The sequence below is a fragment of the Anomaloglossus baeobatrachus genome, chromosome 3, assembly GCF_048569485.1.
Source record: "Anomaloglossus baeobatrachus isolate aAnoBae1 chromosome 3, aAnoBae1.hap1, whole genome shotgun sequence".
NCBI lineage: Eukaryota > Metazoa > Chordata > Amphibia > Anura > Aromobatidae > Anomaloglossus > Anomaloglossus baeobatrachus.
The window spans coordinates 10,951,880-10,964,044 of NC_134355.1; the positions used below are offsets into that span (position 1 = coordinate 10,951,880).

The window sequence follows — 12,165 nt, forward strand, 5'->3', positions numbered from 1 at the left end:
CTCAAGCCATGAACCCTTGAGATGGTTTCATACCTTAGAACCGAAACCTTGCCACTGCCACCATGGGCTGATAAACCACTGTTTTTTTGCCATATTGCTTGGTGTGCTGCCTCTTTTCGTTACTTCTTTATCAGTTGGTTTGGTTTTTGCCAGCGAGACTTTGCACCCACCTTTTCCTGTATCCTGATGCTGCACCTTGTATACATATGCAGAGCCTCAAAATTGAAAACTGTATTCATACCCCATGAACTTTTCCACATTTTTTCATTTTACACCTTTAAACTTAAATGTATTATATTGGGATTTTTTTTATACCAACACTGAGTGCCAGGATCTGTGAAGTGTCAAGGAATGAGACAGGATTTTCTAAATATTTTAAAAATATAAATTTGAAAATTGTGCCGTGCATTTGTATTAACCCTCGGAGTCAGTACTTTGTAGGACCACCTTCTTCTGTCTTTTGGAGTCTCTCCAGCTTTGCACATCTGGAGGTGACATTTTCCTCTTCTTCTCTTACTCGGTGATTTTCCCGTCTTGTCACAGATTCTTGGTGGATTTGGCTCTGGACTATGACTCGGCCGCTCACACACAGGAATATGCTCTGATCTGAACCCTCCATTGTAGATCTGCAGGAGGGTCGTTGTCCTGCTGGAAGGTGATCCTAGACCCCGGTCTCATGTCTTGCAGACTCTCACAGGTTTTCTTCCAGGATTGTCCTGTATTTAGCTCCATCCATCTTTCTATCACTTCTGATCGGCTTCCCTGCCCCTGCTGTAGAAAAGCCTCCCCACAGCAGCATGCTGCCTCCATCATGTGGGACAGTGGGGAGTGTGTTTTCAGGGTGACGTGCAGGGTTAGTTTTTTCATCACACATAATGTGGTTTGGTCAGATGAGACCAAAAAGTTCTCATTTGTTCTCATCTGACCTAAGCCGCTTCTTCCACTGCTTGCTGTGGCCCCTACTTGGCGTTTTGCAAACTGTACGCAGGACTTCTTATGGCTTTGCGTTCAGACATGTTTTTTTTTCTTCCCACTCCCTCATAAAGAACAGATTTGTGGAGTTTATAACTAATAGCTGTCCTGTGGACATATTCTCCCCCTGAGCTGTGATCTCTGCTCGTCCTGTGGACATATTCTCCCCCTGAGCTGTGATCTCTGCTCGTCCTGTGGACAGATTCTCCCCCTGAGCTGTGATCTCTGCTCGTCCTGTGGACAAATTCTCCCCCTGAGCTGTGATCTCTGCTCGTCCTGTGGACAGATTCTCCCCCTGAGCTGTGATCTCTGCTCGTCCTGTGGACAGATTCTCCTCCTGAGCTGTGATCTCTGCTGCTCGTTCTGTGGACAGATTCTCCTCCTGAGCTGTGATCTCTGCTCGTCCTGTGGACAGATTCTCCCCCTGAGCTGTGATCTCTGCTCGTCCTGTGGACAGATTCTCCTCCTGAGCTGTGATCTCTGCTCGTTCTGTGGACAGATTCTCCTCCTGAGCTGTGATCTCTGCTCGTCCTGTGGACAGATTCTCCCCCTGAACTGTGATCTCTGCTCGTCCTGTGGACAGATTCTCCCCCTGAGCTGTGATCTCTGCTCGTCCTGTGGACAGATTCTCCTCCTGAGCTGTGATCTCTGCTCGTTCTGTGGACAGATTCTCCCCCTGAGCTGTGATCTCTGCTCGTCCTGTGGACAGATTCTCCCCCTGAGCTGTGATCTCTGCTCATCCTGTGGACAGATTCTCCTCCTGAGCTGTGATCTCTGCTCGTTCTGTGGACAGATTCTCCTCCTGAGCTGTGATCTCTGCTCGTCCTGTGGACAGATTCTCCTCCTGTGGTGTGATCTCTGCTCGTCCTGTGGACAGATTCTCCCCTTAGCTGTGACCTCTGCTCGTCCTGTGGACAGATTCTCCTTCTGAGCTGTGATGTCTGCTCGTCCTGTGGACAGATTCTCCTCCTGAGCTGTGATCTCTGCTCGTTCTGTGGACAGATTCTCCCCCTGAGCTGTGATCTCTGCTCGTCCTGTGGACAGATTCTCCCCCTGAGCTGTGATCTCTGCTCATCCTGTGGACAGATTCTCCTCCTGAGCTGTGATCTCTGCTCGTTCTGTGGACAGATTCTCCTCCTGAGCTGTGATCTCTGCTCGTCCTGTGGACAGATTCTCCTCCTGTGGTGTGATCTCTGCTCGTCCTGTGGACAGATTCTCCCCTTAGCTGTGACCTCTGCTCGTCCTGTGGACAGATTCTCCTCCTGAGCTGTGATGTCTGCTCGTCCTGTGGACAGATTCTCCTCCTGAGCTGTGGCTGTGATCTCTGCACGTCCTGTGGACAGATTCTCCTCCTGAGCTGTGGCTGTGATCTCTGCTCGTCCTGTGGACAGATTCTCCCCCTGAGCTGTGATCTCTGCTCATCCTGTGGACAGATTCTTCTCCTGAGCTGTGATCTCTGCTCATCCTGTGGACAGATTCTCCTCCTGAGCTGTGATCTCTGCTCGTTCTGTGGACAGATTCTCCTCCTGAGCTGTGATCTCTGCTCGTCCTGTGGACAGATTCTCCTCCTGTGGTGTGATCTCTGCTCGTCCTGTGGACAGATTCTCCCCTTAGCTGTGACCTCTGCTCGTCCTGTGGACAGATTCTCCGCCTGAGCTGTGATGTCTGCTCGTCCTGTGGACAGATTCTCCTCCTGAGCTGTGGCTGTGATCTCTGCTCGTCCTGTGGACAGATTCTCCCCCTGAGCTGTGATCTCTGCTCGTCCTGTGGACAGATTCTCCTCCTGAGCTGTGATCTCTGCTCGTCCTGTGGACAGATTCTCCCCCTGAGCTGTGATCTCTGCTCATCCTGTGGACAGATTCTCCTCCTGAGCTGTGATCTCTGCTCGTCCTGTGGACAGATTCTCCTCCTGAGCTGTGATCTCTGTTTGCCCTGTGGACAGATTCTCCTCCTGAGCTGTGATCTCTGCTCGTCATGTGGACAGATTCTCCTCCTGTGGTGTGATCTCTGCTCGTCCTGTGGACAGATTCTCCCCTTAGCTGTGACCTCTTCTCGTCCTGTGGACAGATTCTCCTCCTGAGCTGTGATGTCTGCTCGTCCTGTGGACAGATTCTCCTCCTGAGCTGTGGCTGTGATCTCTGCTCGTCCTGTGGACAGATTCTCCTCCTGAGCTGTGATCTCTGCTCGTCCTGTGGACAGATTCTCCCCCTGAGCTGTGATCTCTGCTCGTCCTGTGGACAGATTCTCCTCCTGAGCTGTGATCTCTGCTGGTCCTGTGGACAGATTCTCCCCCTGAGCTGTGATCTCTGCTCGTCCTGTGGACAGATTCTCCTCCTGAGCTGTGATCTCTGCTCATCCTGTGGACAGATTCTCCTCCTGAGCTGTGATCTCTGCTCGTCCTGTGGACAGATTCTCCTCCTGAGCTGTGATCTCTGCTTGCCCTGTGGACAGATTCTCCTCCTGAGCTGTGATCTCTGCTCGTCATGTGGACAGATTCTCCTCCTGAGTTATGATCTCTGCTCGTTCTGTGGACAGATTCTCCTCCTGAGCTGTGATCTCTGCTCGTCCTGTGGTCAGATTCTCCTCCTGAGCTGTGATCTCTGCTTGTCCTGTGGACAGATCCTCCCCCTGAGCTGTGATTTCTGCTCGTTCTGTGGACAGATTCTCCCCCTGAGCTGTGATCTCTGCTCGTTCTGTGGACAGATTCTCCTGACCTGTGATCTCTGCTCGTCCTGTGGACAGATTCTCCTCCTGAGCTGTGATCTCTGCTCGTCATGTGGACAGATTCTCCTCCTGAGCTGTGATGTCTGCTTGTCCTGTGGACAAATTCTCCTCCTGAGCTGTGATCTCTGCTTGTCCTGTGGACAGATTCTCCTCTGAGCTGTGATCTCTACTCGTCCTGTGGACAGATTCTCCTCCTGAGCTGTGATGTCTGCTTGTCCTGTGGACAAATTCTCCTCCTGAGCTGTGATCTCTGCTCGTCCTGTGGACAGATTCTCCTCCTGAGCTGTGATCTCTGCTCGTCCTGTGGACAGATTCTCCCTCTGAGCTGTGATCTCTGCTCGTCCTGTGGACAGATTCTCCTCCTGAGCTGTGATCTCTGCTCGTCCTGTGGACAGATTCTCCTCCTGTGGTGTGATCTCTGCTCGTCCTGTGGACAGATTCTCCCCTTAGCTGTGACCTCTGCTCGTCCTGTGGACAGATTCTCCTCCTGAGCTGTGATGTCTGCTCGTCCTGTGGACAGATTCTCCTCCTGAGCTGTGGCTGTGATCTCTGCTCGTCCTGTGGACAGATTCTTCTCCTGAGCTGTGATCTCTGCTCGTCCTGTGGACAGATTCTCCTCCTGAGCTGTGATCTCTGCTCGTCTTGTGGACAGATTCTCCCCCTGAGCTGTGATCTCTGCTCGTCCTGTGGACAGATTTTCCTCCTGAGCTGTGATCTCTGCTCGTCCTGTGGACAGATTTTCCTCCTGAGCTGTGATCTCTGCTCGTCTTGTGGACAGATTCTCCCCCTGAGCTGTGATCTCTGCTCGTCCTGTGGACAGATTTTCCTCCTGAGCTGTGATCTCTGCTCGTCCTGTGGACAGATTCTCCCCTGAGCTGTGATCTCTGCTCGTCCTGTGGACAGATTCTCCCCTGAGCTGTGATCTCTGCTCGTCCTGTGGACAGATTCTCCCCTGAGCTGTGATCTCTGCTCGTCCTGTGGACAGATTCTTCCCCTGAGCTGTGATCTCTGCGGCTCCTCCAGTGATCATGCGCCCCTCGGCTGCTTCTCTTATTAGTGCTCTCCTTCTTGGGATGTCAGATTTGCTGGACGGCCGTGTATTGTAGGTTTGCAGTTGGGCCGTACTCCTTCCTTTATTGGATGATAGATTGAGCAGAGCTCCGGGAGATGTTCAGAGATTGGATTTTTTTTTTCTTTAATTACGTAACCCTGCTTTAGGTTTATGTGCGCATGCTGAGTATTTGGTTGACGAAATATCTGCACCAAGTCTGCATCTCTTAGTAGAAAAATTGCACTTTATTGATTCATTTTTTATGCTTTTTATTTTTGCAAGAGTTTTTCATGCATTTAGAGTGGAAATACTCTGGCAACAACACTGAAAGAATTGACATGCTGCTGTTTATTTTTTTTGCTGGAAATCTGCAAGAGGGAAAAAAAAGTAACATGTGCAGAAAACTTCTGAATTCTCATTGACTTTGCTGGTATAAGGATTTGCATGCAGTTTTGTGATAAAAGTGCACTCCAAATCGCATTAAAAAAAACAATAAGAACGCACTGTGGGCACAGGGCCTTATGCTTCTCCTTAGCTTTCTCCCTGACCTGTCCCATGTGTTCCTTGATTTTCATGATGCTATTAGAGGTTTTGTGAGAACATCAGGGATCAGAGGCCGTCAGCTGTAACAGTAAACAGATAAATACGCGTGCATGTCACAATTTTCAGATGTTTTTTTTTTTTTAAACATTTAAAAAAAACAGGTATGATTTAATTTTCTGTTCATAAATACTTGTACTTAGTGTTGACCTATCATATCAAATCCCAATAAAATACATTTAAGTTTGTGCGTGTAACGTGCATACGTTCACGGGGTCTGAATATTTTTCACAGCACTGTGTACACTGCACATATTAATCACAATGTCTTTATTACAGGTCTGTATTTTAAGCCTTCAGATATCATGGACGCACGACACTGAAGAGGCTTTGTGCGCCGCAGCAAAAGACAAAAAAATCATGCAGAGCACCAACCAGAAGTTTCTAGAAATCCTGAATACATTAATCCGCCAGACGGTGCACAACATGGAAAAGTACGAAAGGCTGAAGACTGAAAGTCTGATAACAACTCAGCTTCACCATAGAGACGTGTTCAATGGCCTGGTAATATCTAATAGTAATGTGCTGTATACAGCTTCCATATAGTAATGTGCTGTATACAGCTTCCATATAGTAATGTGGTGTATACAGCTTCCATATAGTAATGTGGTGTATACAGGGGCCATATTGTAATGTGGTGTATACAGGGGCCGTGTAGTAATGTGGTGTATACAGGGGCCGCACTGTAATGTGGTGTATTTAGGGGCCATATAGTAATGTGGTGTATACAGGGGCCACATATAGAAATGTGGTGTACACAGGGCTATATAGAAATGTGTATACAGGGCCATATAGTAATGTGTTGTATACAGAGCTATGTAGAAATGTGGTGTATACAGGGGCCATAAAGTAATGTGGTGTATATAGGGCCGTATAGTAATGTGGTATATACGGGGCTATATAGTGTTGGGGGAGACCTCTAGGGGGTCTCTCAGAGTCTCGGAGGATTCCAGATTAGATCTGCGCAGATGTATGTGTGAGGAAAAATAACCACAAAGAGACGTGTCTCTATCCGGGTTTAGCTCAGTGCTCTTCTAACCCATATATTATAAAATACACATAGTTATACAGTTCAAGATTGTCCTTGATTGGTCAGAGATAAGCGACAAGGCCTATGTAGTACGTCATCAGCCTGCTACTAGCATTCTAATACCGATTTGAACCAGCTACTGAATACTTGCATTGTTCAGCCTAGCATAATTTGTTTCAATAACACATTCCAAAGGCGCATCCTAGTATGCACATCAACATCTGAGCAATAATCATACACACACAGATGATCTTATTATATGGATAATTGATTCATAGCTAGGCCCTGACAGTCCCCCCTTAATAAGATTATCTATCTACTTTCATTTGAAATCTAGGGGTTTCCCAGGGAATTTTACATCCCATGCTACAGTATATAGGTACGTGCTAGTCACATTCTTGGACCCTATTCTCGTCTGGGTCCCCCCTTGGGACTCCAATTACATCTATATATACATGGGGGTCTTCCAATAGGTGATTATTTGACACAGCTCTACGGGTTCTGGCTCCACCCTTGGATACCTATTTTATCTGTTCGAGGGTAACTCCATAATTTACAGGGGCTATTAGAATTGGCATTATTACTTTCATTAGGGCACATTGTGCTGACCAAGGAAGGTTGAGTCTAAATCTTTATCTTGAGATCAGTAGATAACCAAAAAACATCTACAGATTGTCTGTGGTTCTTTTTCAGATGTTAAATGAGAAGGAAAATATTTGGTCAGTGCTAGTCCATCCAGGGCCGACTCGTGAACCTTGGTGATCTGTTCTTGATAAAGAGCCAAAGTGTGATGAGAATTCATGTGAACAGTTTGAGGCGCTGACTCAGAGAAGCCTTCTGAGATAATGGGTGGACTTGCAGCCGCTCCTTGCTTCAGTTGTTTCAGGTCCTTTGGTTTTTGAGGCGTGATGTTAACTCGCGTGACACTGTCAGTGCTCAGCAAACCAGACTGGGGAGACAACAGCCTGGTGGGTTGGGCTCCCCAAAACTTTTCCTGGGATTAGTGGGTTTATAACTGGCATTTTCTATTAAGGAAAATCACTGAATATATTTTATATATGTGTTAGTAGAAAACAAAAGCATTCATAAATATGTATGTTAGACTACATCAACTAAACTATATATTTGGGTCTGTGAAATGGCTGAATTAAGTATATCAGGTTACTCAATTCGTACCCTCAACAGTCCCCCCTAAAAACTCACTTCTGCCATTTCCGATTACAAAGGGTACTGTGTTCCCTTAGGAAGAGAGGATGAAAGATCTGTTGGGAAAACCTGCCTAACTGAACGTTGAGGCATGGGCGGAAATGGGAAAGGGTTTTCTTCACCGGTTTGAGACCAAGGACTCCTAGGCGAGTCCTCACCCTTTGTAGTTGGACTTTCCCATGTCTCAAGGCTCTTTAAGTCCTCTTTTCTAACTGTTTTGGCAATGATGGTCTGAGACTGTACAGGTCTTTTGAAAAGGATAAATACAAGCAAGACGCTCAGTGCAGCTCTACTGGGTCGACCCTTCTGCAATGCGAGGCGTGAATCCATGTTGTACTGCCATTGAGCTTCATCGAAATTTCTGGGGTTGGGAGACGCTGGATCAGCTCATCTAATCTTGACTCATGGTTCTTTCTCGCTTGTCTTTTTAGGATCAATCAGTTCCCTAACTGAAGACCATATGTTACTAGCTCTGATTTATGATCTGGAATTGGAGAATTCACCTGTTTATTACACTATTTAGTCAATCATAAAAAAATTGTACATGCCTGTGCTAAACCAAATACAATTACAAATACCTGTTTATTACTAAAAGAAAAGAAAACATACATTTGGTTCACGACTTGCCAGTTTCCACCTTTCTATAAAATATAAACTTTTTTTTACATACCACCTTCATCATGTGGTTTTCAGTAATAACGTCGTTTTCTGCACTGGAATGCCTCTGACCAAACCTGGAAAGAAATTTACACAACACAAACAAACTTGCATAAAACCTGATCATGATATACATCTATAATCAGTCTGCAGTCTCTGAAATGGGTAGAGCAGGTGCAGGGTGTGTTTGTGCAGACTCTTTACAGTTTTTTCTCACATTATTTTAAGGACGTGTTTTACAAGACTGGGTGAGTCTGTCCACCTGGGTACTGAATCCTGGTGTCACCAAAGCACACACTGATATCTGTCTTTGACAGATGTTAGTCTATAGGTTACCTGGGCCATCAATGAGAAGAGAACTCATGGCAGAGAAAGCTTACCACCCTTTATCCACAGACCTTCCTCAGTCAGCCGGCTCCCTGCATCTAACTCTCCATTCCTTGTTGAATTGCTGCCATCTACTGGTCAGACCTTTCGGCTCCTCTGTTTCTTTTGTCCAGCCCATGGGAGTGTCTGATGACCCTCTTGCATCACATCCTGGTATGTTCATTCCAAACCAGAGTTTGTGAGAACAACATCCCTTATTGGATTGGAGCTACTAGGAGCAAAGTCTTCTGACCACGTAGTAGCTTCAGAGACAAACATCACTGGAGAATTACAATGCCAGGTACTTGGATTACTGCACTCTGCATGTCCTAACCTTTGGAGAAAATAAACCACCATTGTTTCATCTCAGCATGTGCATGTTTCACTCTGGAGCGCTCTGGTCCTGTCTGCCTCATCTATAGGAAAAACGAAGGTAAGATTCTCACAACCTCTCACAACTACGCACCTTCCATCGCCTTTAAGTGGGGACAGAACAGTCAGAAGACTGCTTAAGAGCTCAATACCCCGGCTACAGATCCCTAAGAACCCTGTAACTTCCCATGTAATCTGTTTAGCAATAAGCCTTGTGCACTAGTCTGCCTGCACAGTGCATACCTGGACAAGCCTAAGGGGAAGCTCTCCCATCTGCCACGTCCTGTGTCACCTCTGATTGCATTGTAAAGGGACAGTTTATGCACCTGCTGTTTCCCTCTAGCCATACCACTTCTATAGACTTGCAGTACATTATACCTCATTACTGCACATCGCTGCACTGCGAACCCCACGTTTTGCTAAAGACACCTTGGGAATCTCATCAGGGAGTCCTTGCAGAGCTGCACAACGATTTTTGGACCCCTATTCAAAAGTCAAGTTTCTTAAAGAGACAGTACACCTTAAATCAAAATGGCCGAAAAAGACCTTGGGCAGTTCCCCACTGCTGAAACAGAGCAAATACAATCTGATACTGTCCATTATGAAGCCCAGGAGGCAGAGCCCACGCTTTCAGCAGACCAAGTTGTCCGACCGAAGCGCTCTTCCAAACCCACGATAAAGGCCACTGAAAACTATCACACTATGAAAGATGAGCTATGTGAACACCTGGAAGAACAGTGGGAACGAGTCACCTATTACATGCCAAGACTTGAATCCTCATCAGGTGATGCCGCATGCTTACAAGCCGCTCTGGAACGGCTGAACACAGCTCATGAAAGATACAAGAGACTGTCAACAAGGTACATTACCTTTCTAAAAGACTCTAAAATTGATGAAGCTCTTTCAGACCTGAGCAAGGCAGAAGAGGCAGACAAGGAAAGAGATGCCAAGGTGCAAGATGCCATAGACAAGGCCGAACACCGTATCTCTCACCAGCAAGAAACCAGATCACACCGATCAACCTCATCTAGACGTTCCTCTCGGTCATCCGGGTCATCATCCTCAAGAAGCTCAGCCCTGAGCGACAAGATACTAGAGGCCCGCATAAGAGCAGAGGAATCCAAGGTGAGACGTTCCTTCACAGAAAGAGAAGTAGAGGAAGAAGCCAAAAGGACAGAAGCAGAAGCCCCTGCAAGAGCAGAAGCCGCTAAAGCAGAAGCCCTTGCAAAAGCAGAAGCCGCTAAAGCAGAAGCCCTTGCAAAAGCAGAAGCTGCTAAAGCGGAAGCCAAAAGGGCAGAAGCGGAGGCTCGGATAAAGATTCTTCGGTCACAGATGGAAGAGGAAGTTGCGCTAGCTAAAGTGAGACTACTTGAGCAAGCATTGATCCAAGGTCCTGATCCAGCTCACTCGCCACCACTGGAAGCAGACAATCCAGTTGATCGCACAAAAGACTATGTACTGAATCAGTTACCTGTAGCAACCCCGGTTTGCAGTACCGTCCAAGCCGACAATACCGAAACCTCCAACTTACCTCTACCATTGCCAGTGCCACCTAAAGCACCCGAGCAAATTAATAACAGTCACCAGGAGGTGCCCTCTCAAACACAGCCACCACGGCAAGATGGCAACCAAGTGTTTCCTGACCCCCTTCCACAGCTCAAGCAGCGGTCATCAGAATCTACAGAGGCTAAACCACAGCTCAACCCTGCAGCAACGTCATTCTACCCGGGAACATCTCATCCATTCACGCCAGGCAGCCCATACGCCCCAGGGGCATCACGAGTCGTCGTGGCAACAAGTGGTGAGAAATCAGATATGTCTGAGTTTGCCAGGTTCATGGTGAGCAGAGAGCTAATCAACACTAGTCTCACGAAATTTGATGATCGTGCAGAGAGCTACAGGGCCTGGAAAGCAACTTTCAAGGCAGCCATCGCCAATCTCAACTTCACTGCAGAACAGGAGCTCGACCTCCTGATCAAGTGGTTGGGCCCAGGCTCTACAAACCGTATCAAGAGCCTCAGAACCGTCTATGTGGGACAAGCAGAAGCAGGTCTCGCTGCTGCATGGCAGAGACTGGAACGCACCTTTGGCAGCGCAGAAGCAATAGAGAAAGTCCTATTCAAGAGACTGCAGGACATCTCAAAGATCAACCTTAAAGAAGTCCACAAGCTTCAAGACCTAAGTGATCTGCTCATGGAGCTGGAGCTCGCCAAAAGAGATCCTCGTCTGTCTGGGCTGTGCTACCTGCATACAGCCCATGGAGTGAACCCAATCCTGGTGAAGCTGCCATACATTCTGCAGGAGAAATGGGCAACGTCAGTCTCAAGGTACAAAAGAATGCATGACGTCACCTTTCCCCCATTTATTCAGTTCTGCAAGTTCATCGACGAGCAGGCCCAGATGAGGAATGACCCCAGCCTCGACTTCCTAGAGTTCAACACTTCGGCAGCTGCAACATCATCATCAAGGTATGAAGGTGCCATACACAAACGCAGAGACATTAAGAACACTGTGAGTGTCAGGAAGACTGAGCTACCATCACCTGCAGCACGCACAGATAAACAGAACACCATCTCATCACGAGATAAGTCTTTCAATCAAGAATGTCCCATCCATAAAAAACCGCATTCACTGAACAAGTGCAGAGGGTTTAGATCCAAAACCCTAAGGGAGCGCAAGAAAGTCGTCACAGAGCTTGGGATCTGTTTCAGATGCTGCGCATCACTTGAGCACATGGCCAAGGACTGTAAATCCATCGTCAAGTGTGAGGAGTGTCATAGTGAAAAACACGTTTCAGCCATGCACCCAACCCAGCTAGCTAGAGACACACCGGCTGCAGTCACCACCACTCCCACTCCAAGTCATGGCGGGGAGTCCAAGAATCAGACTGACACCACCACAGCCGTCTCCTGCTCATGCTCAGAGGTATGTGGAGAGGGCCAAACACAGCAATGTAAGGTGTATGCCATCATAGACGACCAAAGCAACCGGTCCCTAGCAGGAACCAAATTCTTTGAAGCCTTCGGAATTAATGGACCATCAGAACCCTACACCTTGAACACCTGCTCGGGTCGCATAGAGACTAGCGGCAGAAGAACCCAGGGATTCATTGCTTCTCCTATCAATGGGAAGACTGAAATACCTCTACCAACGCTCGTTGAATGTGACCAAATACCCAGCCACAGGAA

General features: G+C 47.5%; 1 protein-coding gene across 1 annotated transcript in view; it reads left to right on the forward strand.

Annotated features, from left to right (window-relative positions):
• Window positions 1–12,165, forward strand: part of DNAH8 (dynein axonemal heavy chain 8) — a 593,387-nt gene that overhangs the window by 288,944 nt on the left and 292,278 nt on the right. Inside the window, exon 40 of the mRNA XM_075338922.1 lies at window positions 5,626–5,850. Within this exon, the coding sequence (XP_075195037.1) occupies window positions 5,626–5,850 (225 nt within the window). The remainder of the gene's footprint in view (window positions 1–5,625; window positions 5,851–12,165) is intronic.